Source organism: Chenopodium album, chromosome 1 (assembly GCF_948465745.1).
Source record: "Chenopodium album chromosome 1, dcCheAlbu1.1, whole genome shotgun sequence".
NCBI lineage: Eukaryota > Viridiplantae > Streptophyta > Magnoliopsida > Caryophyllales > Amaranthaceae > Chenopodium > Chenopodium album.
The window spans coordinates 2,918,557-2,945,849 of NC_137834.1; the positions used below are offsets into that span (position 1 = coordinate 2,918,557).

Here is a 27,293-nt window from a genome sequence, read left to right on the forward strand (position 1 = left end):
GAAAAAGAAAAAATATATATATATACTACCTCCATTTTTATTTAGTTGATACGTTTTGACTTTAGCACTATTCACATACCTCCTTTTGATCATGTTTTGTACTTTATACGTAATGAAAAATATAGTCATGTGGGATCTTGTTAGATTCGTCACGTTATATACTTTCAAAATATAACTTTTCATAATTTTTGCTTATTGTTAATTAAAGATATTAATAATTTAATAAGTGCATTGACAAATGTGACTAAAGAAACGTGTCAACAAAAAAGAAACGGAGGAAATATATATATATATATATATATATATATATATATATATATATATATAGGGAGAGGCTCTTATGAGAATAGCTCCCTTATATGAGAAACTCACTTATGTGAGAATAGATCTTCACCGTAGATTAGAATAGAATCTAACCGTTCAAAACGTTCTACAGTAATGGCAAAATTGTAATTTTGTTTGCTGATATACCCCCTTCTCTTTTTTCACTTTCACTGATCTTTTTCTCTCTCTAAAATTAGGTTTTTCTCTCTCTAAATTCCATCTACTCTCTAAACCCTAGTTCATGCATGCTACTTCGTGAATCAGAATATGGATTTGAATCAAATTGTACCAACATCTCCAATTGTTACTTATGAAAGAAGGTAATAAGTTTATGTTTATGAATTTTGATTATATTTTTTCACATTTTTCTCCTCTTTTTTTTGTTAATTTTCGTTAATTTTTTTGTAGATCGATCGATTCACAATGTATGGATAAATCTCCAATACAAGCCATTTGTCCATCAAATCAGTAAGTAGCGATTTTATTAGGGTTTAATTATTTGATTTTGGTTTAATTTTTAAATTATCATGTTTGAACACAAAAATTAGGGCTCCGTTTTGCTCGATTTGGGAGGGTTTTGCTCGAATTTCTAAAGCATAAACAATATTAGTAAACTTCCATTGGTTTTGGTGTCAAATTTGTTAGGTTTTTACAGATTATTTTTGGATGCTTATAACCTGTTCGATAAAATGCTAACCTGAAATTTAACTTGAGGCAGTGATTTCTATATAGGCTATTATGATTAAAGAGTAAGGGACTAGCTTTAGGCATGCATAACTTGGAAAAGAAACTTAGCAACTAGTAAAACTCAAAACTCGGCAGGACAGCATCAGCTACTGCCTAGCTTGCAGCAGCCTCGGCAGGGCAGCAGCAGCTGCAGCCTTGCCAGCAACAGTCTCGGCTGGCAGCAGCAGCTGCAGCCTTGCTAGGATCAGCCTCGGCGGGCCAGTAGCAGCTGCAGCCTTGCAGACCACGGCAGTAGCTGCTGTAGCCTTGCTAGGACACTGGCAGCAGCAGCCTTGGCAGGGCAGCAGCAGCTGCAGCCTTGGCAGGGCAGCAGCAGCTGCAGCCTTGCAGAGCACGACAGTAGCTGCTGCCTAGCCAGGCCACTGCAGCAGCCTCGGCAGGGCAGCAGCAGCTGCAGCCTTGCAGAGCACGGCAGTAGCTGTTGTAGCCTTGCCAGGGCACTGATAGCAGCAGCCTTGGCAGGGTAGCAGCAGCTGCTGCCTAGCCAGGCCACCTGCAGCAGCAGACTCGACAGGGCAGCAGCAGCTGCAACCTTGCAGACCACGGCAATCTGATATCATTTTTTCTTCTTTTATATGGCTAAAGTCATGCATATATCAGTTTCTAAGTATATGGCTAAAGTCATGCATATATCGGGTTGTCTGTGATTGTTTGTAATTTTACTTCTCTTAGTCCCCTACTCCCCTTCCAACTTCCAGATCATTAAAATTTAATTAGACACATTAGTGATCAATCCTTCTAATAAATATAGTAATTAGCCAAACTGATCAGCCACACACCTCTTTCTTTTTTGAAGAAAAGTGACATTGTAGTTTTTCATTGCAGCCAAACTTATCTGTGAACATTCTTGGATTTTTATGTTTTCCTCTTGAATTTTGTTCAGTATTGCAGTATGTATACATTATAATTCAATTGTTAATTTTTGCTACAAGTTTATGTCTAAATTTTTTACTAATATGTTCTAAATTTTTGTACAAATGTTCTAAATTATTACACATATGTTCAGTTCTAATTATTCCCTTGTGTTCTAACCTTTATATATGTTATATGTCTATTACTTGCAGTGATAATCTTGTTGGTGTTGATGCTGCTACAACCTCTAATCAGTTTGCTACAACATCTTCTGGAAATGCAAACAAGAGTACCAATGTAGATAATAAAGAAGGTGGTCAAATTGAGGGGAAACTTAAAGTTAGAGCTAAAGATGTTCTGAAAAACAAAGCAATGAAGAAAGAAACAAAGAAGGAAGGCAGAGGGAAAAAAAGGAAAAGAAAGGTTGATGAGAGTGATTCTGATGATGATATTGAAGTTGTTCATGCAGATCAAATGGAATGTAGAGCATTAAGTCAACGAATTACTCCCAAGAATTTTATGAACACCGTGCTTAAAGATTTGCCAAAATCTCATAAGGCGGCTATTAGAAAAATTGGCTTTGGAGGTTTCTTAGATTTGGATTTAGATGCACATAAATCTGTGTTTTGCTCTAAGCTTGTGTCGAGTTTTGACTGTGATAGGGTGTCTTTAGTTCTTGAGAGGAACCAAGAGATTGAAATTACACCTGTAGACATACATTTGGTTTATGGATTGCCGATGGGAGGAGAAATTATTAAAGAGCAGCAGCAAGAGGAGGATGAAGAATGGGTTGATTTTATTAGACAATGGAGATCTTATTTTGGGTTAAGTTGTGGAAGTCCATCAAACTCTGTGATTATTAATCAAATTGAAGAGTTAAAGAAGAAACCTGTGTGTGATGAATTCATTTGGCATTTTGTAGTTTCTGTTGTCAATTGTTGTATGAGATCCACTGCCAACCCATCGTTAAATTACAGGTTCTTGTATAGTTGCATGGATACAAAGAAGATCGAATGTTTGGATTGGTGTGAATATGTTTATAGGAGTTTAAAGTCGTCTGTATCGGAATGGCAAGGTGGTTCAGCTTTCTTCACCGGTCCATTGCCTTTCTTGATGGTAATTTCTTTTTTTTTAATATATTGTACATTTTTATATTAATTTGTCTTTTTTCTAAATTTGTCCTTGTTTAACGCATTTTTTTGTATATTTGTATTAGATATGCTATTTTGATCGTTTGCAAAGATCTAAAATAAGCAATCCAAGGCAATTCCCACTCCTTTCTGTTTGGAAGAAAGATTTGATCAAGGAACGGATGAAATTGGAAATGAAAAGAGGATTTGGAAAGGGACATGTACTTGATAGAATGGAAGTTGATAGGTATGATAACAATGTATCACAAGTGGCTGGAGATCCCGAACTTGGTGGAAGTGATGTTAGTGGTTCTAATGAAATGCTGGTATGCATTTTTTTTTGGAACATGTTTTAAACTAAAGTCTTATTATAGTTGGTTATATGTTCTAAATATTTTATTATTTGTTCTAAATATATACCCACATGTTCTAAATATTTAGTCATATGTTCTAAATATATAAAGTGGATGTTCTAAACTTAAATAAGATCTTTTATATGGTTATTCAATTGTTCTAAATTTATATAACTTTTGTTTGGTAAAATGATGAAATTTGCTGTTTTTGGTAATCTTCTTCACCTTTCTTCTCCTTTTCATTCATCTTTCTTGTTTTCTTGGTTTCGATTTCTCCACTTTTTCTCAAATTATGCAACTTCTACCTGTCAATTTTATTCTGTTGATGTTGATTTTGAGACCCCAAATTGTTGGATAAAATTCTCAAGCTTGGCTTCCAACCTGATATGGTCACCTATGATTCTAAATATTTTATTATTTGTTCTAAATATATACCCACATGTTCTAAATATTTAGTCATATGTTCTAAATATCTAAAGTGGATGTTCTAAACTTAAATCAGATATTAACATGGTTATTCAATTGTTCTAAATTTATGTAACTTTTGTTTGTTAGGATTTCCTTCAAAAATTCGGAACATTGGCTAAGAAGCTTGCTGAGAATTTAAGTGAGATGCATGCCATGTTGGATAAGGCGAATGAAATATTTGCTAAAGAAGAAGCATCTGATATGAACACATTGATTCAGAATATTTGGAATAAGTATTCCATGAGAAAGGAAGAAAATCAAAAGGACAGCCCCTCCATTCTAAGTCAAGACAAGCATTTGTTTGACCAACCAGCTTTCATGAAGGAGTTAGATGATGTTATGAAAAGATCATGGGAAAAGTTCGCAGGGAAGAAAAAGACACCTTTTGAGATGACTCCTCCGAGTTTTGATTTGTTTTCACATTCTCAAACACCTACTCCTCCTCCTCCTCAAAGTCATGAGCCTTCTTCCCCTCTTCTTCCTCCTCCTCAAATTCATGAGCCTTCTTCCTCTCTTCCTCCTCCTCCTCCTCCTCCTCAATTTCAAGGGCCTTCTCCTCCTCTTCCTCCTCCTCAAACTCAAGGACCTTCTCCTCCTTTTCCTCCTCCTCCTCCTTCTCAAACTCAAGGGATTCCTCCTCCTCAAACTCAAGGGATTCCTCCTCCTCCTCCTCAAACTCAAGGGTTTTCCACTTCAATTTTAGGAGGAGCATGCTCAGGTGCTAAAGTCCAACAAGGGAAAGGAAATGTAGGAAAAAAGGGAGAAAAGATGTCCTGAAAACCTTCCAAACTGTATTCGTTCACCTTTTATGGTTCAGTATGACAACATGTTCAAAAAGGTCGATGGACACAAGAAGAAAATGGCAGAGTATGCATTTGCCAATGGATTACCTAAGTAAGCTCTAAATTTACTTAGTAATTTTAAAGTAATTAGTCATGTATTCTGATTTATTAATCATATGTTCTAAATTAGTATTCATATGTTCTAAATTAGTATTCATATGTTCTAAGGTTTAATCTTATATTATAACATTTAATGCTATTTGTTTTTATGTTTGTAGTGAGATTTTATATGATGATGGTCAAACTACAATCCGTAGAGATGAGATGTCAAGCCTTGCAGCGAACAATCATGTGTTTAATAACATTGTTGATGCTTGGTCATTCATATTGAACATTGAAAACAGAAGACGAACCCCAGGATCAACAAACAGATTGTTTTTTTCAACGCAAGCTTATGTATGATTCTTAATATTGAACTTGGCTTCTTTTGAGATTTCATGTTATAAATTGAGATTTCATAACTTATTTTTACATGATTTCAGGAAATTTTGTGTACGGATTATCACTTTTCTCCAACTGTGAAAATTCAAGATAGATATCATACTTTATTTGAAAGGTTGGATAAAGAGATGAAGCACTGTAAAGTGCAAAACTTTGATAGAGTTCACTTGGTAAGACATTAAGAAATCCAAAAGAATTCGAATATAGATTCTTTATAAGCTTTCTTCTTTTTTTCTTATGTCGATTTCATGATCTATTATTATATGCAGGTATTTTTTCCAGTTGCATCTTCATCACATTATTACCTGCTTTGTGTGAATTTTCTCAGCAAGACTCTCGACGTGATTGACAACAGATATTTGGAATATAAAAATTCTTTTTGGCACAAATACAAAAACAAACCGAAGAATTTGGTAATATCTATCTGTCTCATTTACTTGTGCTTAGAATTATATTTTCTAAACTTTTATTTCAGTGTTCTAAAGTTTAGCTCAGATGTACTAAAATTATACTCATATGTTCTAAATCAGATTTTTTAAAAAATTTCATGTTCCAAATAGTACTTATACATTCTTAATATTTTCTAATACTTATTTTAATGTTTAATTTTAGTTGAGGGCTTTTGCCATGTTCTTGTCAACCAAGAGATCAAAATGCGATCAAGAGGTTTCTAGTTTCAAAACTAGGACGTTAAAAATGAGTTGGAGGACAAATGATAACAATGATGATTGTGGCGTGTTTTTGCTTAAACACATGGAAACCTATCATGGTGAGAAAGATACCAATTGGGATAGCGGAATAAAATTGAATGATGTAAGTTTGTTTTATAGTAATACTCATGTTCATATGTTCTAAATTTTTATACATATGTTCTAAATTTTTATACATATGTTCTAAAATTTACACATATGTTCCAAATTGTGTAAATCTTATTTATTTTTTTATTTTATAATGATGTAAAAAGTGAGATAGCGGATACCAAAGTCTAATGATTTTATCTTATTATATTGCAGATCAATCAAATGAAGAAATTGAGGGTGGATTTTTGTGCTAAGATATTATCACACAAGGAAAATGAGCTACATCATGAGATTACTTCAAGATCACGGAAATGGGCTAAAGAAAATAGTTTGTAATATAATTTTAGAAATAGCATGTAGAATTTTGTATAGTACTTTAAATTGTAAGCCTATTTTTCTAAAAGGTTGTATTCGAATATATAAGCTTGACTTGTCTTTCTTGTGATCAAATTACTAATTATAACTCATATGTTCTAAATTTTTAGTGATATGTTCTAAACATTTAGTCATATGCTCTAAATACTAATTATAATTCATATGTTCTAAATTTTTATTCATATGTTCTAAATTTTTATTCATATGTTCTAAATTTTTATTCATATGTTCTAAAGTTTTTAGTCATATGCTCTAAAGTTTTAATCATATGCTCTAAATACTATTGTCAAAATATTACTCATGTATTTAAGAACTAAGATTTTAAGTGATTAATTTTAATCATATGGTCTAAATCAAAATTTTGAAATCGCATTGGAACCATACACCACACATGATTACTAATTTTAGAAATAGTTGTAGAATTTTGTATAGTACTTTAAATTGTAAGCCTATTTATCTAAAAGGTTGTATTCGAATATATAAGCTTGACTTGTCTTTCTTGTGATCAAAATACTAATTATAACTCATATGTTCTAAATTTTTAGTGATATGTTCTAAACATTTAGTCATATGCTCTATAATTTCATATGTTCTAAATTTTTATTCATATGTTCTAAATTTTTAGTCATATGTTCTAAAGTTTTAATCATATGCTCTAAATACTATTGTCAAAATATTACTCATTTATTTAAGAACTAAGAATTTAAGTGATTAATTTTAATCATATGGTCTAAATCAAAATTTTGAAATCGCATTAGAACCATACACCACACATGATTACTAATTATAACTCATATATTCTAAAATTTTAGTCATATGTAATAAAATTTTAGTACATATGTTCTAAATTTTATTACATATGTTCTAAATTAAACTCACAAGTTCCAAACTGTAATCATTTCTATAATAGAAAAAAGTGTTATTCAATACACAAATTCAAAAAAATGTTCCAAAATTATTAACTATCATCTAACTTTTTTTGGACAATTTCGAATATCGTGGTGACTCAATTCCCCACAACCTTTGCATAACCTCTTTTTTTTCTGATTTTGTTCTACTGCCTTTTCTTTGTCCCCCTTTAGTCTTTTCCCACTTCCAGATCTTGTTTCAACATTATTTGAAGTCTCTACAGATCTTGTTTCAACATTATTTGAAGTCTCTACAGATCTTGTTTCAACATTTGAAGTCTCTACAGATCTTGTTTCAACATTTGACAAATGAACTCCTGTACCTTTGTTCTTCGAAATTTTTGGAGGTTTGATAGATATTTCTCTTGGAAGACTAGCTCCAATTAATAGTTCTATGTCTTTTTCTTTGTTAGTAGCATTCCTTTCACCATTACTTCTTGCATTTCTTTTAGCTTCCAAATCCAACCTCAATCCTCGAAGATTAATCACAAGGTCTTTAATATCTTCATCGACACCTTCTGCCAAACTAACACAATTATGTATCTCTGACCACAACTCATTCAACAACTTTTTCTTGTCGATTATATTGGCACATTGTTCCAACAGATTTCCTCCTAGGTCAAATATTGGTCTTTTTGTTGCCATAGTAGTCCATCTGTTTAGAATATATTGCTCAGGAATAATTTCAAACCGTTTTGCTTTCCAAACCCAAACCATGTGCCTGCATGGAATGCCTTGCCTATAAAACAACTTGCAAGAACATGTTGTCTCTTGGTTAGTCGGATTAAACACAACATCAAATGTTCTACTCCGACCCCCTTCACTTACTTTTGCAATTTCTAATCCATTTTCTCTCTTAAACTCTTCACACCCACAAGCAAAACAAGCCATTTCTACCTCATATTGGAAATCATAAAAAACAGAAATAGTGTATATGGTTGAGGCATACTTTTCTATCCCTAGTGGTGTCTTGCACTCTGGGTATTTGTGCTTTGAATCATTGTCGTTTTGACCTTGAGTGTGTCTCTGGGCATCAATTGCAGCTCCATATCTCATGTAAAACTCAACAAGTGACACGTGAGGATTGATAAAGGAGCAAAAAAAGTTATTTTCACTTTCTGATCTTGACGTGGTACGCATTATTCCTCCCAGGAACACATCTCTGAAATATGCCGGGATCCACTTATCCCTTATCTCGTACATATAACACAACCACTCATTAACTTCCAATTCAAACTCAACCATCACCTTATTCCACCTTTCTTCAAACTCAGCCGGCTCAATTTCAAGATGCCAAACACAGGCACATATTTTTTTCAGGAATCCTGTTTCCTCCTTTGTGATCGCTCGCCCTACTTTATCTGGCAACTTTTTCATTATATGCCACATACAGAATCGATGTTCAGATTTTTGAAACACTCTACTAACAGCAATTTTCATAGCTGGATCTTGATCTGTGATCAGACAATTAGGTTCATTATTGCCCATTGCCTTAAGAAATGTTTTGAAAAGCCACTCAAATGATTCAGTATCTTCCTTTGCTATGAAACCAGCCGCAAAAGTGATACAACTCTTGTGATGATCAACTCCTGTAAAAGGAGTAAATACCATGTTGTACCTGTTTAGAACATGAAGATCAAATTTCATTACATACAAAATATAGCACTACCGTTTTAGAACATGTGAATAAAAATTTAGAACATGTGAATAAAAATTTAGAACATATGATTAAAATTTTAGAACACAAGATTAATATTTTACTTAATTGTAATTGGAACATAAGAATCACTATTCAAACATTTGAATGAAAAGTTAGTTGCTAAATCTTATGAGCATATAAAACATAATTTAGAACATTAGACTTAAAATTTAGAACAGTAGAAGCAATTTTTAGAATGTTCAAAACATAATTCAGAAAATAAGACACGTGAATTATATGAATCACCTGTTAGTTTGGTAAGTGGTGTCAAATGATATCATATCGCCGAAGAGAGCATAATTTTTTTTACAAATAGGGTCCGCCCAAAGAGCTCTAGAAAGACAAGAATCATCATCAACTTCAAACTCAAAAAAAAAAGCACTCCACATCAACTTTTTCTTTGTGAAATTGTCTACAAACATTTGAGCATCGGAACCTTGAATAAATGTTTTTAAATCTCTGTGAAAATTTTTAAAATCTTGCTTGGAAGCTCCAACATTATCATAACCTCCAAGTATTTCCTTCATGATTCGAAAAGTTTTTACAGGGCCAATATTCACCTATTATAGGCACAAAAAAGTTTTAGAACATATTAAGAAACTTTTGGAACATGTGAATAATATTTTAGAACATATGAGTAAAATTTTAGAACGCACTGTAAAAATTTATGAAAGAGTTACCTTAGAGTTATCAACAATCATTTTTTTGTGCAAAATGTTCATCTTTCTTCCTTCTTTTTGAAATAGATTACAACTTGGTGTGTAGAGGGGATGAGTATGTCCTTCGTGGAACTGTGTCACTATATACTTTTCATCTTCACAATGTTTTAGAACCATTAGAGCTCTGCACCCAACACGAGTGACTAATCTTTTTCTTGTTATTGAAATCTTGCCTTCCTTGCTTTGTCCTTCTTTATCATTTAAAATACTCTCCGCAATAGGCTTTTTCTTCTCCTTGAAACCCTGTTTGTTGCATAAGACATATTGGAATGCCAATTTTTTCTCTGTATGCCTTTTACTGGTAGACTTCCTAGTGTTAAAACCAGCAGCAAGTGCATATGACTTATAAAATTCAACACCCTCATCAACACTATTAAATTTCATTCCTATTGCAGGTTTTAACTCATTGCGGCACATAGGAAACCATTCTTTTGTTCCTCCGGGAGTTAATATAGGTACTACTGTAGGAGTAGCTGGCACACTTGCATTGGCATTAGAAACATTATCAAGTTGTTCGTCGTTGTTAATTATTTCTGCACAAAAGTAATTTTAACAAGTTAAACAAATTTTAGAACAAATGAATAAAATTTTAGAACATATGATTTAGTATTTCGAACACATGATTAAATCAGAACAGAAGACATTATTTAGAGCATAGATTTAAGACTAAAGTTTACTTAATTATTTACAGCATAATTTGGAACATTAGACTAAAACTATAGAACACATGATCAAATATTTAGAACACATGATTTTAGACATCCCATTAGAAAAATCAAAACATGTTCCAAAATTTTACTCATTTGTTCTAAATTATTTATCAAATGATCCAAATTATTTATCAAATTTCACTCATCTACATTCTCATTTATTACTTTCCCTTGCTTTCCTACCAACATGTTCTAATTTTATACACACATGTTCTAAAATTTTCAACCATGTTCTATGATTTTGGAACATGTTGTACATAAAAACATCCAAGTTATAAAAAAAAAAAAAAAAAAAAAACCTGCTTCATTATTTGCTTGTTCATCCATAATTGTCAACCTAATATAATGAACCTGCAAAAATAAATTCAATCCAAGCAATTAAGTTTAATAAATTCCACATCAAAGAAAAAAGCACTCCACATAATCAAACATAATACAAACAAATGCTTGATGAAAATCGAACATAATCAAACATAATCAAACATAAAGCAAACATTATCGAAAATCGAACAAAATCGCAGCAAACAAAATCATAAGAATTAAAATTGCAGCAAACATAATCAAACAAAATCATATAGTAAATCGAACAAAATCGCAGCAAACATAATCAAACAAAATCGCAGCAAAAAATTGAAGCAAAAAATCGAAAAATCGCATAAGAACACTAAAATTTTCCAGAACACTAAAATCGAAAATTAGAACATCAAATCTGTAAATTTTAACGAAAATACTAAATTAAGATCACTCATTACTAAAATTATAACAAAAATCCAACATTCAAACCATGAAATTCGAAAATTACTGACAAAAATTAAGGAAAAATCTAACAGAACTTTTGTTGATTATTTACCCGAATAATCTATGAAGCTTGTTGATTCTTGCTATTGCTGAAATCTGACAAAAATCGAACGGAATTGTGTTCGAAATCCTTGAATCTCATTGAAATTGAAGCTCGTAGTTTCTTCACTCTGTTTTTCTGATTAACAAGTATATTGATGAAAAGTTTGGTTTTATTAGAGCCGTTGAGATCGTTTGATCCTAAGGCTTAGATTTGTTCTCATATATTAGAAATGTTCTCACATAAGAACCTATTCTCACCGGATCCCTCCCCTATATATATATATATATATATATATATATATATATATATATATATATATATATATATATATATATATATATATATATATATATATATATATTTATTCTCTCTCCTCTCATAGTCCCCACTCAAACCCAATACTACTTTTTTTTTATTATTATATTTTTCCTCTCACATTCATTACTTTTTAATAAAATATTAACTCTACTATATTTCTTTTACAATTTTTTAATACTCCAACTACCCCACTTACCTCTTATTTTATTTAAGTCAATTAAATTGCCTAAAACTATGTGGCAGTCAAACTGTAACACTTAAAAAAGCACAGAGGGAGTAATTAAATTAAAACATCCCTTAGTTGGAAAATCATAACTCATCTTTAGGAGCAAGTAAAGATGTTACATAACCATCTATTCGTAACGGGCAGCGGCCAAGTTATTTGTAATGGGCGCATGCCCGTTACAAATAAGTAGTTATTCGTAACAGGCAAAACGTGTGTCCGTTACTAAAAATCCGATATTTGTAACGGACATAATATCTGCCCGTTATGAATAGTTTGTGATCCAATTTTTTTAAAAAAAAATCCAGCACATGCTGGACTAACAATCATGTCATTATTATGATTTTTTTTTTTAAAAAACCATGAGAATAATATTTATACACATACAATCATAACTTAAAAACCACAGAGCTTTTTCAGTGTGGCTGGCCACATGGTGCGGCAGAGGTCAAAACCAGTAATACCCATACAAGTAGCCTCATCAAGTAACACCTACAAGTAAACCTTGACAAACCCAGTAACACCATATAATTAACCCCTGCCGCACCATGTGGCCAGCCGCATACAAAAATTTGTGTAAAAACCAAAACTAAAGAAAATAGTACATTTTCAATGGTAACAATAATAAGTTAATAACACACTGTATACAAGGAAAATAACATGTTCCCCTTACAAAAAATTAAAAAAATAAATTAAAGGAAAATAACATGTATAATTTGAACTCTTTGGGTCTGGAACCTCAATCTTTGTAAGTGTACTAGAAACACGGCTTTGCATTGATTCCAACCCCTTGAAATTCAGATTTGTGCCACCTCGGTCTGGACACTTTATCTGGATTATGAAAGAGCCTTATGCTCTATGTAGAGCCCTTCTTGATCAGGTTCATTTTGAGGGTCGTTCTAGCTTTTATAAATGAGTGCATCTTTATTTTAGAGTACTTCAGCCTAATTAATACTCCCTCCGTCCCTTTATTTTTGCCCCATTGCCACTTTTTGAGTCAAACTTTAAAAACTTTAACCATAATTTACCGTTAATCTATAAAAGATAATATAGTCATGAGTAGTCTTGTTAGATTCGTCTAATTGTATATTTTATAAATATCATGTTTTTATATTTATAAAAATAAAGATATAAACGTTTTAATACGCATTTTGAAGACCGCGCACAATCAAATGGGGCAAAAAAATAGGGATAGAGAGAGTATGATGTATACACCTTCTCATCAATTAAGCTTGCCAAATAAAATAAAGTATATTCCAAAAGCAAAATATTGGGATGCCACGTGGATTATAAGCACAGTTCTATTGCTGCAAAAGACTTACACGTAGAAATGTTGTGATGCGTAAATCCAACTTTTCCATTAATTTTCTCTCTCGACTCCCTCATTCTCACTGCACGCACGTTGGATTGCATTTGGGAAATAGGCAGTATTCTTCATCATCTTTTTACTCCACTAGTAAGTTCAATCTCACTCTCATTATCTTTCCTTTTGTGTTAGTATAACTATGTTATGTCTCTTTATTAAATTTGGTCAATGTCTTTTGATTTGAACTTCAATTTTTTTGCTCCTTCTAGCTATATACGAAGTAAATACTTTGGAGCTAGTTTATCCGGCTTTCTTTATGTTATCGAATGAGCAATAAGGAGTATAATTGTGGGAGAATTCGAATGAATTTATAGTTTATCGTACACAAACTCTCCATCTTTTGCCGTAGGCAAAGCCGGTCAGCTTTCTTCGTGCAGTTATGTTTTCGGAATTCTTATTGAAACTTGTAAAAATTGCCATTTAATGAAAAAGGGAAAAAAATCGTCGCCTGAGAGATTCGAACTCTCGCGGGGAAACCCCATGTACTTAGCAGGCACACGCCTTAACCACTCGGCCAAAGCGACTCATTTGTTATCTTAATCTAATACGAAGTAATTCATTAATTTAATTATTTATTGCATTCAATATAACCTCGTTTTTTGGTAATTATTTTTATTTTATGAATACTTGTGTGATAATTTTCAAAGTGAGTAGTATACTAGTATGGACTTGATAGTTAAGAGCCTTTGAGGGTGTCAAGATAAATACAAGTGTATTTTTGTAAAAAAAATAAAAATTATTTGGCGGTGCTATTCGGCGCACATACTACGTATTTAATTATTTAGTTGTATTGTATTATACTATTATTTCTTGTGGGATAACTTGTACTTGCATTTTTTTTTTTTTTTTTTTTTTTTTTTTTTTTTTTTTGTAATAGTTGTTGGGTAAAATTTTTATGTGTCTGTGGTCATGTATAATTTCAGTTGTATGTATATTTCATAGAGGAAATTATGGCTTGATAAGCTTGGTATTTAATGTTATATGTTAATTGATCGCATTAGTTTGAGTTTTGTCGTTAGTCTTCGTTTTTCAGCCAATTCATGTCTAAACTACTAGTATTTGTTATGAAATGCATAACTATTACTTACGGAATATATTAATAGCTCACAGCAATACGTGGGGCATCATGCCTCTCTACTAGGCTGTAGCTGACATTCTGCTCATATAGAAGTAGTAGATAAACACTGATGTTTGTATTTATTAACTAAATGATGTCCAGCATAACACTTAATTTGTTAACGATTAGTAGTAATGTGTATGACGTTTTGTCATTCTGGACTGTTAACTTATTAGTCCTGTCATATACACACAACAGGTCAACATTCCTATTTAACAGAGAGTCCATAGCTACCTTTAAAAAAAATAGTGGAAATGGAGCATGTATGAAGTATAAACAGTTCATATATACCAAGGATTGCACCAGTAGGTGCAATGCCCTGGTGTGAGCTAGTGCTTGTATGAAAAACTTCTACCAATTCAATTATGTTGTTCACAGCAAGGCAAGAGGCCGGGAAATTAGTAAAAAATTAAAAAAAAAAAAAATGCATATCATTATGGCTGCTCTAAAATTTATATAGTTCATAAAGAAAGTTGCACACAATAACTAACTAGTAGCTTAATTCTATCCTTGCTGATATTACTATTTGGAGCTATAGATTTGGTAGTCAGTTGTATACTGGTATTTACATTTTTTTTCATCCTGTTTGCTTAATACATTGATTACATAATACAGTTGTTGGCTTGTTTGTTTTACAATGGCAATTACTTGTCTGCTGGTTGTGACTAATCCTACTGCTTCTGGTCCTTTTATTTGATTTTAGATTTTTTTGATCTTTACAGCTTCTGAAAGCATCAGGAACAAGTCTGCTAAACTTGGTTTGTCTTTCTAAAATCACCACCTTAGTTTCCTTATTTAACCCAGAGCTTTTTAACAGCTTCCACCAAAAAAAAGAAAAAAGAAAATACAGAATACATCATCAAAACAATGTCTGGTGTAGCCTTAGCTGTGGCTCCTGGGAGTGGACCAGATAAAGTTTCGATGCCATCCTCAAATCCCGAAACCAATCCCTTTCTATCAAATAATGAACAACAAACTGTCACTACTGGAATGATGGGTTCATTACGCGTCATAGAGCTCCAACTAGTAGCCTTCATTATGGTCTTCTCTATCAGTGGACTAGTCCCACTCCTCGACCTTATCTTCCCTGCCTTTGCCTCTGCATACATCATTGCCCTCTCACGCTTTGCCTTCCCTTCTTATAGCAATATCCGATCTCACTCAACGGAGATATTTCAGGGAAGTAGTCTTTTTCGGCTTTATGTAGTTTTGGGGACCACAATTGGGTTATTCTTACCCCTTGCATACGTCTTAGGAGGATTTGCAAGGGGAGATGATCATGCACTGAGGTCTGCTACGCCTCATTTGTTCTTGCTTTCATTCCAAATACTCACCGAGAACATAATAAGCGGGCTTTCTTTGTTTTCCCCTCCAGTGAGAGCATTGGTTCCCTTGTTGTACACAGTTCGGAGGATCTTTGTTATACTAGATTGGATGAAGGATGTTTGGATTACTAAGACCTTGCAAGTCGATGCTCCTTCCAAGGTAACTTCTATGACTTCTTTATAATGTATTCTTTCTTTATCTAACCCTATTTTCTATGTTGAATAATTACGTTCCTGATGAAGCCTATTTGTAATTTGTTTTACGTCCAAAATTAACAAATAGCTTCATCAGATGGAGATGCCTTATAGTATCCAGGTTTACTAAACAATAAGAACGTGATAATTCAACAAATTTATACTGGTTGTCCTAAGATGATTTATGTTCTATTAGATGAGTGCTTGCTTTATGACTACTATATATCTTCAATTCTTAGGCCACTTCTACTTGAAAATAATAAAAATGGTGATCTCTCATACATGAGTAATGACTCTATGTTCTCATGTGCGTATCTGCCTTCTTGTATATCTATGAGAATGCAGCAAGAAAATGGCTTGGGTCGCCTCAATACAAAGATTGAAGACTTTTTATATTATACTGCTATATCTATGAGAATGCAGCAAGAAAATGGCTTGGGTCGCCTCAATACAAAGATTGAAGACTTTTTATATTATACTGCTATACATTACTTGACATTCAGTTTATGTTTCAAGTTTCGGAGGCTAATACATATTGTTTTCTGCATTGTATGCTGTTTAGGATGTTGCGTGGTTTTGGTTTGGGAGGAGCTTAGCAGTTGCTAACCTAGTGTACTTCTCCATCAACCTCTTGTGCTTCTTGATCCCACGTTTCCTTCCGCGGGCATTTGAGAGGTACTTCAGTGAAAGAGACGAGATCCACATGAAGATAGGTGAGGATAAGCGCCGGACTGCTGCAAACACGCCTCAGCCTTCAGAAAAGAAGTCTGACTGATTTTACAATCTTTCATGCATTTGTCTTAACTTTAATGTTGTGTATTCAACCTCCCTTTTCCCATTTTCCCCTTTATAGATTGTGATTTGCAAAGGTCTTGTTGATCAGCCAATCAAGCAATCCTTGGAAAAATGTACTAACTTTGTTCAGTGTCAGGTTAGGAAAATTCTAATGAGCAAGTGTGGGATAAATAATTTCTGCTTCAAAAAACAGGACAGGGTTGTCCATTGTATGATCCATGTAATGTTAATGCCATGACTTAATTTTACATTTCCCGTTCACCTCAAACTAGATTTGACTTATTATCGTCAAAGCGAAAAAAGCGAACTTTTGATGAATCAAGTCTATAATTTCAAAATCAGAAGGTATGAGAGTGTGTAATATTATGCTGAGGTAAACAATGGCGGATCCACGTTGTAACAAGGGGTATAAATCAACGGATCCCCAGAATTTCCGTATAAATCTTTTAAAGCTGAAGGTTATGATAGATGATAGTCTTTGTCTCAGTGGTAGAAGGAAAACATACTAAGATTTTGGTAGTTAATTTGATACTTCATACCGTTATGCAATTATTTATTTATTTATTTATTTTATTTTTATCTTAGTTATTTTTTATAAGTATACTATATCTTAGTAATTGTTTTTTTAAATAAATTCTCGATCAAATGTGTGCTTGTCCAAAATTACATTGTCAATTAATAAGGAGCAAAACAATATACTAAAATATTGCATTGCATCAACAAAATCACTTGTTTTATTGATTTGCTAATCATTTTTGTGGGAATTTTTCAATATGAATCTCTAAAATAAAGTATGGTTTTAATTTCAATTTTAATTTTCTTAAACAACTACGTATTAGTGTGCTCCCCCTGATTGGAAATCCTGAATCCGCCACTGGAGGTAAAGGATGAACATTTTACCCTTTCTCTTGAGTTACGTATCAAAGCCTTAATCTAAGCTAATTTTTCTTACATTAGAAAATTTCTAATTTTAAACTAACATCAAATTTAGAATTAATAACACTCAAATCACTCATTAGCAAATTTAGCATCTTACCTATCGAATCCATTGTTTTTATATTTGGAATAAATTCATGTCCAAATAAGACAAATGACAACATAATTACTCCGTAGATAAGATCACAATTAGCACTGTACTATTCGCCACATAATTAATGTGGCTGAAGTCGGTAAGTAACTAATCTCTCAAAACGAATAATTATATTTTAAAAAAATAAAACATTAATTTGGTTGCTTGGTCGGCTGCACACTTATCCTATATTATTGTTTTGGTCGTTTTCTATTTACTTTTTCTGCGTAATATTTTATACTTCCTCCGTTCTGTTAATATTGCAACAAGGAGGAAATTACACATCCCGAAACACCTTTTATATGCTAAGTATCTATAATTGTGTAAGAGTGAAAATTATGAAAAGTTGATATTGTGAAAGTATTTTATGAGACGAATCCAACAAGATCCCACTTGACTATATTTTGCTTAACGTATAACTCATATTATATGGTCAAACAAGAGTGATGAATAGTGCAAAAAGTCCATTATTGCAATATTAATAGAACGGAGGAAGTATTATTCTTGAGGATGAGAATTTAAATTATGATGATTTAAGAGGTAAAATGGAAGAATTACAAGAGGTTTTAGGGTACTTTACGCGTTTGCAAGTGTACTTTCAATAAAAAGGCCCCAATTGAGGGCGTAGAAGGGTTTAAACCAAGGCCACTTATTGCTTTCTGGACGGTTCTAATTTTTGCAAGCTGGCTTGTATTTTTGAAAATGCAATACTTACAATGGACCACCTCAAATGGCATTGGTGATTTGGTGCTGCTTTTTTTTAAAAAAAAATAAATAAATATATATATGAAGGAGAAAACTGATTTTAGGATGAATCGATGGCAAATCAGAAAAATATATCTGAAATGAGCTTGGTGAAATTCAATCTTTGTTATCAAAAGTCGAAAAATTACCTATATGTAGTATTCTTTTCAAAAGGCGTAGACGTAGTGCTTCAATTATTCATTCCATCACCTTGTGTTTGTACTAGTATAAGGTAGCCATAAGGTTTGGTTAACAATATTAGAATTGTATTGTGTTGCTCTTATGATGTCTTGCTTTTGTTTAGTCAAGTTGGCCTTTTTTTTTTTTTTTTTTTTTCCGTCACATGCATTTTTCCTCATCTTGCAAGGAGGTGAAAGGTGATGTTCACTTATGCAACTTGTACCTAGCTATTAATTGAAGTAGATTAAGGCATATAAACACCTAAATAGAGCCGTAGCAAAACATTTTTCCATTTCGGGTAAAGTAGTGACAAGTGTGCTAATTCAAATCAAACTTAGAACATAACTATGTTAGAATTTTTATTTATTTTGGTGGAAAATGTGTTGCTTTTTTTTTTTCCCCTAATGAAAATCACAACTGTATACATACTTCTGATAACTCAATATAAATTGATAGAGAAAACAATAGCTATATTGCATATCTTATGAGATAAAAAAATAAAAAATAATTTCTAAATATTTTTAAGTCAATTGAGCTTTTCACATGATTCAAACTGATTGCATAACAAATAAACAAATGTATTCAATTGTATGCGATATATTTGTACTCATTTTAAATAAGTCATATTTACAATCAAAATTTGAATTTCTAATTTTTATCGCCCTTCCTTATGAGATCGGTTTGAAGAAAAGGGGATGTCAATTAATATTTTGATGTTGTAACGATTTGCATTAATGGTCAATAACCTTAAGGTTTGTGTATTCTATTTATAATTTAAATTGTTGTTAGATGTATACCAACTCAAACTCATAAATACAATGTGAGTGTTGCTTGTTAATATAATGGAGTAGAAATCTGTTTTGTCAACACATTTTTACTTATCTTTTGCAATATCGATCAAATTTATTTTGCTTTAAAGTTAATGCCACAATATAATTTATTTTTCCATTTAAAGTTTTATTTATAAAAATACATGCAACCACAGAATGAGGTGAACGGGCATGTTTAGCTTATTATATATTTAAATAAAAAATAATTTTTTTTTAAAAAAAAAAAAACCTTATGTTACATCTAAATTAAATAAAGCCTATCTACACAATACAATTCAAACTTTTCACTGTTTTACTCTTCTAAACAATACAATTTTTTTTTTTTTTAACTCACCTTCTACAAAATAGACTCATAATTCATTTTATTCAATTTATCCTATTAAAAAAAATAATAATAATAATAATAAACACTGAAAATATGTTACAAGAATGGCTGGAGTCCAAGTTCAACTCCGATTATACTCGTTTTACTCTATATTATATAATCCAATGTATAATATCTTGCTGTTCAAATCTTGAACCATCTAAATTGACCATATCTTTCAACCCTTGCATGGTGCTTGTTTGACAATGGACATTTTTTTTAAGGGCTTTTAGCTTTTAGATGTGGCTAAAAAACTAAAATACTCCCTTTCTTTTCTTATTAATTACAGCCTAGGTGTGCACAAAATTAGGAAATTATAGAATGGGGGCCAAAAGAAGGTTTTTTTAAAATTAGTGAAGATAAATTTACTCGTAATTGCTAATAGGAGAGAAAAATAACAAAAAAAAAAAAAAAATAGTGTAAGTCGGGTTAGTAGAAGAGAAATAATAAAATAGTATTAGGTCCTTACCAAATAAAGAAGTGTTGCAGTTCTTATGAAACAAACGTAAAAAGGAGTGTTGCGATTATTACATAATAGATGGAGTTTATGTCTGGTAATTTGACTTTTTTGTCAGTTAAAAAGCCAGCTATTCCGCCAAAAGTAGAAAAAAATAGCAAGACCAGCTATTTTGTGTCAGGTTGTTAACTTTTTATATTAACAGTTACATTCTATTCCAACAATCAACTTTACAAAATAAAAACATATGTATTTCAGAGTCAACAATCAAACAATCAACATAAAAAGCCAAGACAGATAGCTAATCAAACCACTTAAGAGAAACCGCCATCAGCCAACAACCCCAAAATAATTTGATATACTCAATGTTATTAATATTACAAGTTGAACACGTTGGGATTTAATTTCAATCACACGTCACATACATCAAAACGGAAAGTAGTAAGATGAAAAAAAAACCCTGAAGGGTATAAAAGACTTATGAATATTTTTTTTTAAAAAAAACCCTGATGTTACCATATCATATATGAATGATATGTAATTATTAAAGGAAAAATGAAAACTAAAAATCCAATCTTTGCGCGGTCTGACAAAAAAAAATCCAACCTTTATACACCACTTTCTCCCACAAATCCATTACCTGTTGATGACCAATTTTTGTAAGTTATGTGCCACGTGTTAGTCATTAATTGGTCAATTATTTTTTTAATCATTAAAAAACAAAAAAAAATTAAAACAGAAAAAAAAAACCACCACCAGCCCCTGCACCACCCCAGCCACCTCCCCCACAACTTCCCCCCACCCCCACCCCCAACCAGCCCCACCATCGGGGTTGTCGGCTTCCGGCGATCTCCCCCCACCCCTTGTCGCAACCTCCCCAACCACCAAAACCCCCTACGAATCTAAACCCTAACATATATAACCACCACGCCAAACACCCTATTCGACCCTCCCAAACCAACCCGACCCCCTCCCCGAACCTCCCCACCGCCTGCCGACCACAAACCGACAACCCTTGACCCTCCCCAGCCCGTTTCCACCCCTCCCCACCCTGAACCCGACCCAAATTAGCCCCCTTCCACCCAAATCCGACAACCCCCGCCCCTTCCCGGCCACTCCCCGTCTCCTGGGGCCTGGGGTGGTCGGGTTTTAGGTTGTTTGGGGTGGTCGGGGGTTCTAGGGTGGTTGGGTTTTTAGGGTGGTTGGTGTAAGGGTCGGGGTTTTGTGGGTCGAGTTTCGTGGGTGGCTGGGGTGGTCGGGGTTTAGGGTGGTTGGTGTTAGGGTCGGGTTTTGTGGGTCAGGGTTGGCTAGGGTGGTCGGGGTTTTGGTGGGTTGTGTTGGGGTGGCAGAATTGGTGGGTGGTGCCTTGGTGGGTTGTTGGAGAAGAAGAGAGAGAAAGAGTGAGAAGGGAAATGAAGAGAATTAAAAATATATATATACATATATATATATATATATATATATATATATATATATATATATATATATATATATATATATATATATACTTTTTTACCTGTTTAATAGGTTAAAGGTCAAATGGATCTGTAGGAGAAGGTGGGGTGCAAAGGTTGGATTTTTGTGAGATTATTCAAAGGTTGGATTTTTTTTGTCAGACCTCGTAAAGGTTGGATTTTTAGTTTCCATTTTCCCATTATTAAATTAGTTTTTGTGTTGTAAGTTATGAATATCATAATATATACAAAAGAAACTTTAAAATTTATTGGATTTTGCAATTTCTAAAAAAATTGTGATTATACCGCAAACCACACCTATTTATATTTTGTGGTGCAGTTCGAGTTTTTATAAAGTGAGGTTTGGGGTAGGAAATGTGGTTAGGTTTGATGGGTCCAAACCACACAAAACCGAGTTACAAATACCCTATTTTTTTTTTTTGTTATATATATTTTTTATGGAGATATTCATGGTTTAAGACACGTCTCAAAAGTTGTCAAAGTCAAATTGAGCAAAAAAGACAAAGTAAGTTGCACCCTTTTCTTAAATATTCAAGCAAGCGTGACACGTCGCATACATCTTAATGTTTTATCTTACCTTTTTCGTTTTCCTTGAAGTTAATGTCACATTATTTCCTTCCTTTTCAAATAATTTTGAAAAAAAAATTAATATTTCATCCAATTTAGTTTTTTTTTTTTTTATAGACAAATTGTAAAAAGAAATAAATATTACTAGATTTATTACAAGAATGCATTCTTAGTTTACCTTGAATTGAATTTCTTCCATTGATCTCTTTATTTGTAACAATTTCACTTTTATGTTTACCAATGCATAAGTTCAACCATTGATTAACTTAATTATTATTAAGGATAGAACAAAAAAAGTTAATATTATGAAAAAATATGTTGATATGTATCAAATGAAATATTAATAGAACTGCATCTTAATGCGTTTCAATTTTTGAATCATCAGGAATGACTCTACCACTAATTTTAAGGCCTTGTTTGGCGGTTGGCGGTTGGCGGTTGGCGGTTGGCTGTTGGCTGGTTCACTTGGCTTGTTTGACCAGCTGGAATGTTTGGCGGTTTATAATGACTTTTGAAATTGACTGTTTAAGCTGACTGTTTATAAAAGTGTTTGGTAAATTTAATTGTTGGTTGTTGGCTGTTTAGTAGATAATTTGTGGGCCAACAAGCCAAAAGCCAACAAAAAAGCTACTCAAAGCAGCTTTTTCATTTTGGCTTAAAAGCCAGTTTTTTCGCTGACTAAAAAGCTAATTACCAAACACATTTTTTGGTTGTTTGACCACATAAAACAGTCAAAAGCTAACCAAAAAACCATTAAAAAGCCAATTACCAAACATGGCCTAAGTTTCATAAACATTAATATATCCAATCCAATGTCCTTATTTCATTATAAGTTGAATGTATTATGAATTGAACACTTGTGTTGAAATTTTAAGTACATGTCCCGTAACTTTTATTATAACTTACTCAAACCAATTTACACAATCCAATATTTTTCCTATTTTTTCTCTTTTAATGACACGTTTTCTCTCACATTCTGCAGAATTAACTCAAAATCATTTTACTTAAATGCTAATGCCCATTGTATTTCTTCTAGTTACAATTTACAAATCAACTAATACAAGTATTATTCTCCCTCATCACAAAAAATATTACACAAAATTAAATTTATTTTCTCTAAATTTTCTTCTTCTCCAAGGAAATTAAAACAAATTAGTAGTAGAACAATAGTTAGCACCCCTAAAAAAAAAAGGAAAAGAAACCCTACCCCATCAAACCCCATCCCCTCTTTGTCCTTAGCCCCCCTCCTATCCCATTCCTTCAATCTTGCTCTTCTCTCTCTCTCTCTTTCATTTTCTCTCTCCTCAAAACTCAAAAGTTAACCCACAAAAACCCACCATCAATTTACCACCATTAATACTAACCATGAAGCTCAACAAAAGCAAAAACAAAGGCAAAGTTCACCCTTCTCCTTCTTCTTCCTCCTCTTCTTCTGCAACTATCAATGTCGATGACCCAATTTCTTCACTCAATCATCTCCTTCCAACTGCGATTCTTACTCTCATCTCCATTCTCTCTCTTCAAGACCGTGAAGCTCTCGCTTACATGATTACTCATTCCCTCAAATCTTCTACTCTTAACTACTGTTCTTCCTCAAATTTTGACCAAAAAAGCAAGAATAAATCCAACAAAAAATCATTTTCTACATTAATACCCACAACTACAAATCATTCATCTCCCTGCTTTGATTGTTGTTGTTTTGATTGTTTCTCCCATTTTTGGAATCGCTGGGATTCTTCCCCTCATAGTGAGCTTATTCATCAAGCCATTGAAGCCTTCGAAGAGCACCTTTCCTCAACGGAGAAGACGAAAACGACGTCGTCAAAGAAGAAGAAAGACAACAACAATGGAAGAAGTAGCAGTAGAAAGAAGGAGAAAACGGTGAGTGCTGACGTGGAGGAGAGAGAATCTTGTGGGTCATCTACTTCTCTAACGCCGGAGATTCTTTCTCCAGTTGTTGATGATGAAGAAGAAAGTAGTAAAAATGAAGTGAAAGAAGAAGTTGGGTCGCCGGAGATTCTGGTGAGTGCTGACGTGGAGGAGAGAGAAAATGAGGAACATCCAGTTTCCGGTGAAGAAAGTGGGGCCCAGAAAGAGTTGCAGCAACAAGAGCAGCAGCAGCACAAAGGGTTGGCGAGGAAGGTACTTCCGGACGTCATTGGGTTATTTCATTCTCGTTTTTGGAAGAATCTTTGGGGTCCGAATGTGTGATAAAAGGAAAAAGAAAAATACCAAGTATTAAAAATTTTTAAAAAAATGAAAAATGAAAAAGCTTAGTCAAAATTATTCCTTCAACCTCTTTATTTTTTTTTTGTTTGAATTAATTTTCTTAATCTTTAAGAGAAGGGTTATTAGGGAAGTGATTAAAGTGTTGTTATTGGGGTGATATATGATATAGCTGTTAATGTCAATTAAATGTTGGTAGTTAAAATGGTCGGATGTATACTTTATATGCATTTGAATAGTAGTAAAATTAGTCATTTTTGTTGGTAAGTATTTCTAAATTTCTTGTGAATTATTATTCAATTAATATGAATTTTTGAGAAGTTGGAGTTGTATGTGTCATTGAGTTGATGATTAGGTAAGAATTGAGCTGAAATTAACCAATGTCCAATGTGATGTTTTGCTAGTAAATGAGATGTCTTTCTTACCTTTTTTGAAAAAAACTTTGGGACTAAATTTATGCCAGGCATTTTGAATTTACACTAGATTCTGGCTAGTTTAGTGCTTTAGTGTTTAGGATAGTAAAGCCGTAATCAAATTTCTTATTCATCACTATTTACCATTACTTACCATTTGTAAAATAATTACTGTCTTTTATTACTCTCTTATTGACAAAAATTGTAGGATTACTTGGCCATTTCCCAAAAAAGATGAATAAGAGTGATTTTTTTTTTCTTTGTTAATCTTCCTTGATTTTAGTGGGAAATTTGGAAGTAATGAAGAAAATACAATAAAAATTCATTTTGATCGTCAAGTTAAATCCTTGATTTTTTCCCTCTTGGAATCTTGTTATCTTTTGTTTTCATTTTTTTTTAATAGTAATAAAAATTGAAAAAAAAGCATTTTTTAAAAATTATTTTTTGGGGGTTAGGAGATGGGTCATTTTGTAAATTAGGTAAAAAACAGGTCCTTTGTGAAAAAGACCAGTGAAAAAAAAAAAGAGGGTAGAGGTCAGAAATTGTAGATAATAATATAGTAGGAGTAGCTGACCGTATTACGAAACCCCAAAAAATGTGTCACGCTTTCACTAGTAGTTTTATGGTAGTAACCTTTAATAAATTCCCGCCTAATTTTTTTTATATTATCAAAAAAAATTAATCATATTTATAAGCTTATTTTTTCTCGAGTGCCAAAAAATACTCGAAAACAAAGAAAGGAAAAATGCGAATTCCCATGCAATTTCCTTTTGATTCGTCTTCCCTTTGTTATGATGTGGTGGAAGTCATTTATGAGAATTATAAAATGTCTTTTTGACTTGTTATTATATAATGGAGTGGTACGACACTAGTACTGTGGAGTTGTATTAATTTGATCACTAATCTTTAGTTAAGTGTGTATTATTGAAAAGGCATTATATAAGACAAAGATTACTGTTAATTTAATCGGTGGAGTTTGGATTTAGACGTATATTGTAAAGCTAAAAAAAGTAGTAACTCTGAACATAAATAGAATCAAATATTGTAAAAATAGTGTACTTTTGTCATAAAATCTAGACTTATTAATGTTGTTATTACTCATTTATCTGCTGTATTAAATTAATGTGTGTTAATGTGTCAAACACATAACCACCAACCTAGTGTTAGACTGATGCTAAGAAAATGACCTTTCAATCTTGAGGTAGCCAGTAACACATCTTTGTTTTAGAAATTTTGACTTGCTTCATCTTTTTTCTCAAAAATTTGGAAGATTTGAGTTAAGGTAAGAAAACTACGGCTCTTCTACCTACAATTTCTGGGAGTGACCAACTTCTTCTCCATACTTGATTTAATATGGAAAGATTTTGGTTATTTATTTGATAATCTTTTTCACAATACCCGCAAACATTCCCTTATTTCACCCCAAGATTTCAAAACTACTCTTCTAGTTCTACGAGTAAACTTGGTTCAAATTGACTTGCTAGCTCTAAAGTTTCGGGATGGGAGATTCTCACCCTCAAGATTTACATAACGGGATTTACTTGAAGATGACATGAGATGGAGCTAATTGTAACACAACACGATACAACACGCTATTTTATTGTGTTGTATTTTTTTTCCTTCGAAGCATGACAAGCAAGACAAGATTTGACACAACAAAGTACTCCGTATAATACAATAGGTTAAATTTTGGCTTAGACACGCAAACACAACACAATAGCACATGGGATTGGTAGTGATTGAGCTGCCATTTGAATATATTGACATGGCACATGTAACAAGTGGGCTCAGTTGTGTACTTGTGTGTTGAGCTTAGCCAGACCCAATAGAGATGTGTTTGAAAGGACAAGTCCACAATTGATAGAGGTGATCATCAAAAGTCACACACAGAACGCTTTCTCTCTCTAGAATATATGCTCTCTAGTTTAAGTGTTTAGGATTCGCTTTAGTGAATCACTAAGGATCACCTTCACGCCCTGGGGTGTGGAGTCCTTGGGAGTTTGCCAAAGTAAGAACCTTAATACTGAACTAGATCCAATCCATTTCTCTTCCATATTATGGAGGAGAATATTATTCCTAACAGCTCTACCACCATAATGGTGGATGAAATCATGCAAGATAGCATGCCCGTTAATAAAGGTCAGGTTGCTATTGATGCCCCTGATGTAAATGGGATCACTCCTTCCCCTCCTATTTCATTCAGGGAAGCAGTTTCCAAATCATCCTAATGGTTTTCTGAAGCACGCAATATTGCAGCTACTTCTCTAGAATGGGAAGAAACGTCTGAGGAACTACCTGTTTCTGATACTGCAGTTTCATTTTCCCATGAAACACTTCAACGCCTGAGGGAACCATGGAAGCTAACCTTAATGGGTAAGTGTTTGGGTATCAATATAAGGCCAGCTTTTATAGCTGCACGT

The 27,293-nt window shown here is 32.9% G+C and overlaps 3 protein-coding genes and 1 non-coding gene across 4 annotated transcripts; 2 read left to right on the plus strand and 2 right to left on the minus strand.

Annotated features, from left to right (window-relative positions):
- Nucleotides 1-7,297: 7,297 nt before the first annotated feature.
- Nucleotides 7,298-9,663, minus strand: LOC145630349 (protein FAR-RED IMPAIRED RESPONSE 1-like). Its single transcript, XM_081682871.1, has 4 exons — nt 9,620-9,663; nt 9,186-9,499; nt 7,548-8,858; nt 7,298-7,424 (listed from the first exon to the last, which is right to left on the minus strand). The coding sequence occupies exons 1-4, from the start codon at nt 9,659-9,661 to the stop codon at nt 7,298-7,300; spliced, it is 1,794 nt and encodes a 597-aa protein (XP_081538997.1). The 5' UTR covers nt 9,662-9,663.
- Nucleotides 9,664-13,558: 3,895 nt separating this feature from the next.
- TRNAS-GCU (transfer RNA serine (anticodon GCU)) lies at nt 13,559-13,640 on the minus strand. The gene has a single exon. It is a non-coding gene; the product is annotated as a tRNA-Ser (tRNA).
- Nucleotides 13,641-15,219: 1,579 nt separating this feature from the next.
- On the plus strand, nt 15,220-17,362 carry LOC145630702 (uncharacterized). The gene is made up of 2 exons (XM_081682909.1): nt 15,220-15,718; nt 16,316-17,362. Exons 1-2 carry the CDS (start codon nt 15,224-15,226, stop codon nt 16,526-16,528), a joined length of 708 nt encoding a protein of 235 aa, XP_081539035.1. The 5' UTR covers nt 15,220-15,223; the 3' UTR covers nt 16,529-17,362.
- Nucleotides 17,363-23,532: 6,170 nt separating this feature from the next.
- Nucleotides 23,533-24,792, plus strand: LOC145630801 (uncharacterized). Its single transcript, XM_081682985.1, has one exon. It carries the CDS (start codon nt 23,600-23,602, stop codon nt 24,443-24,445), a length of 846 nt encoding a protein of 281 aa, XP_081539111.1. The 5' UTR covers nt 23,533-23,599; the 3' UTR covers nt 24,446-24,792.
- Nucleotides 24,793-27,293: the final 2,501 nt, after the last annotated feature.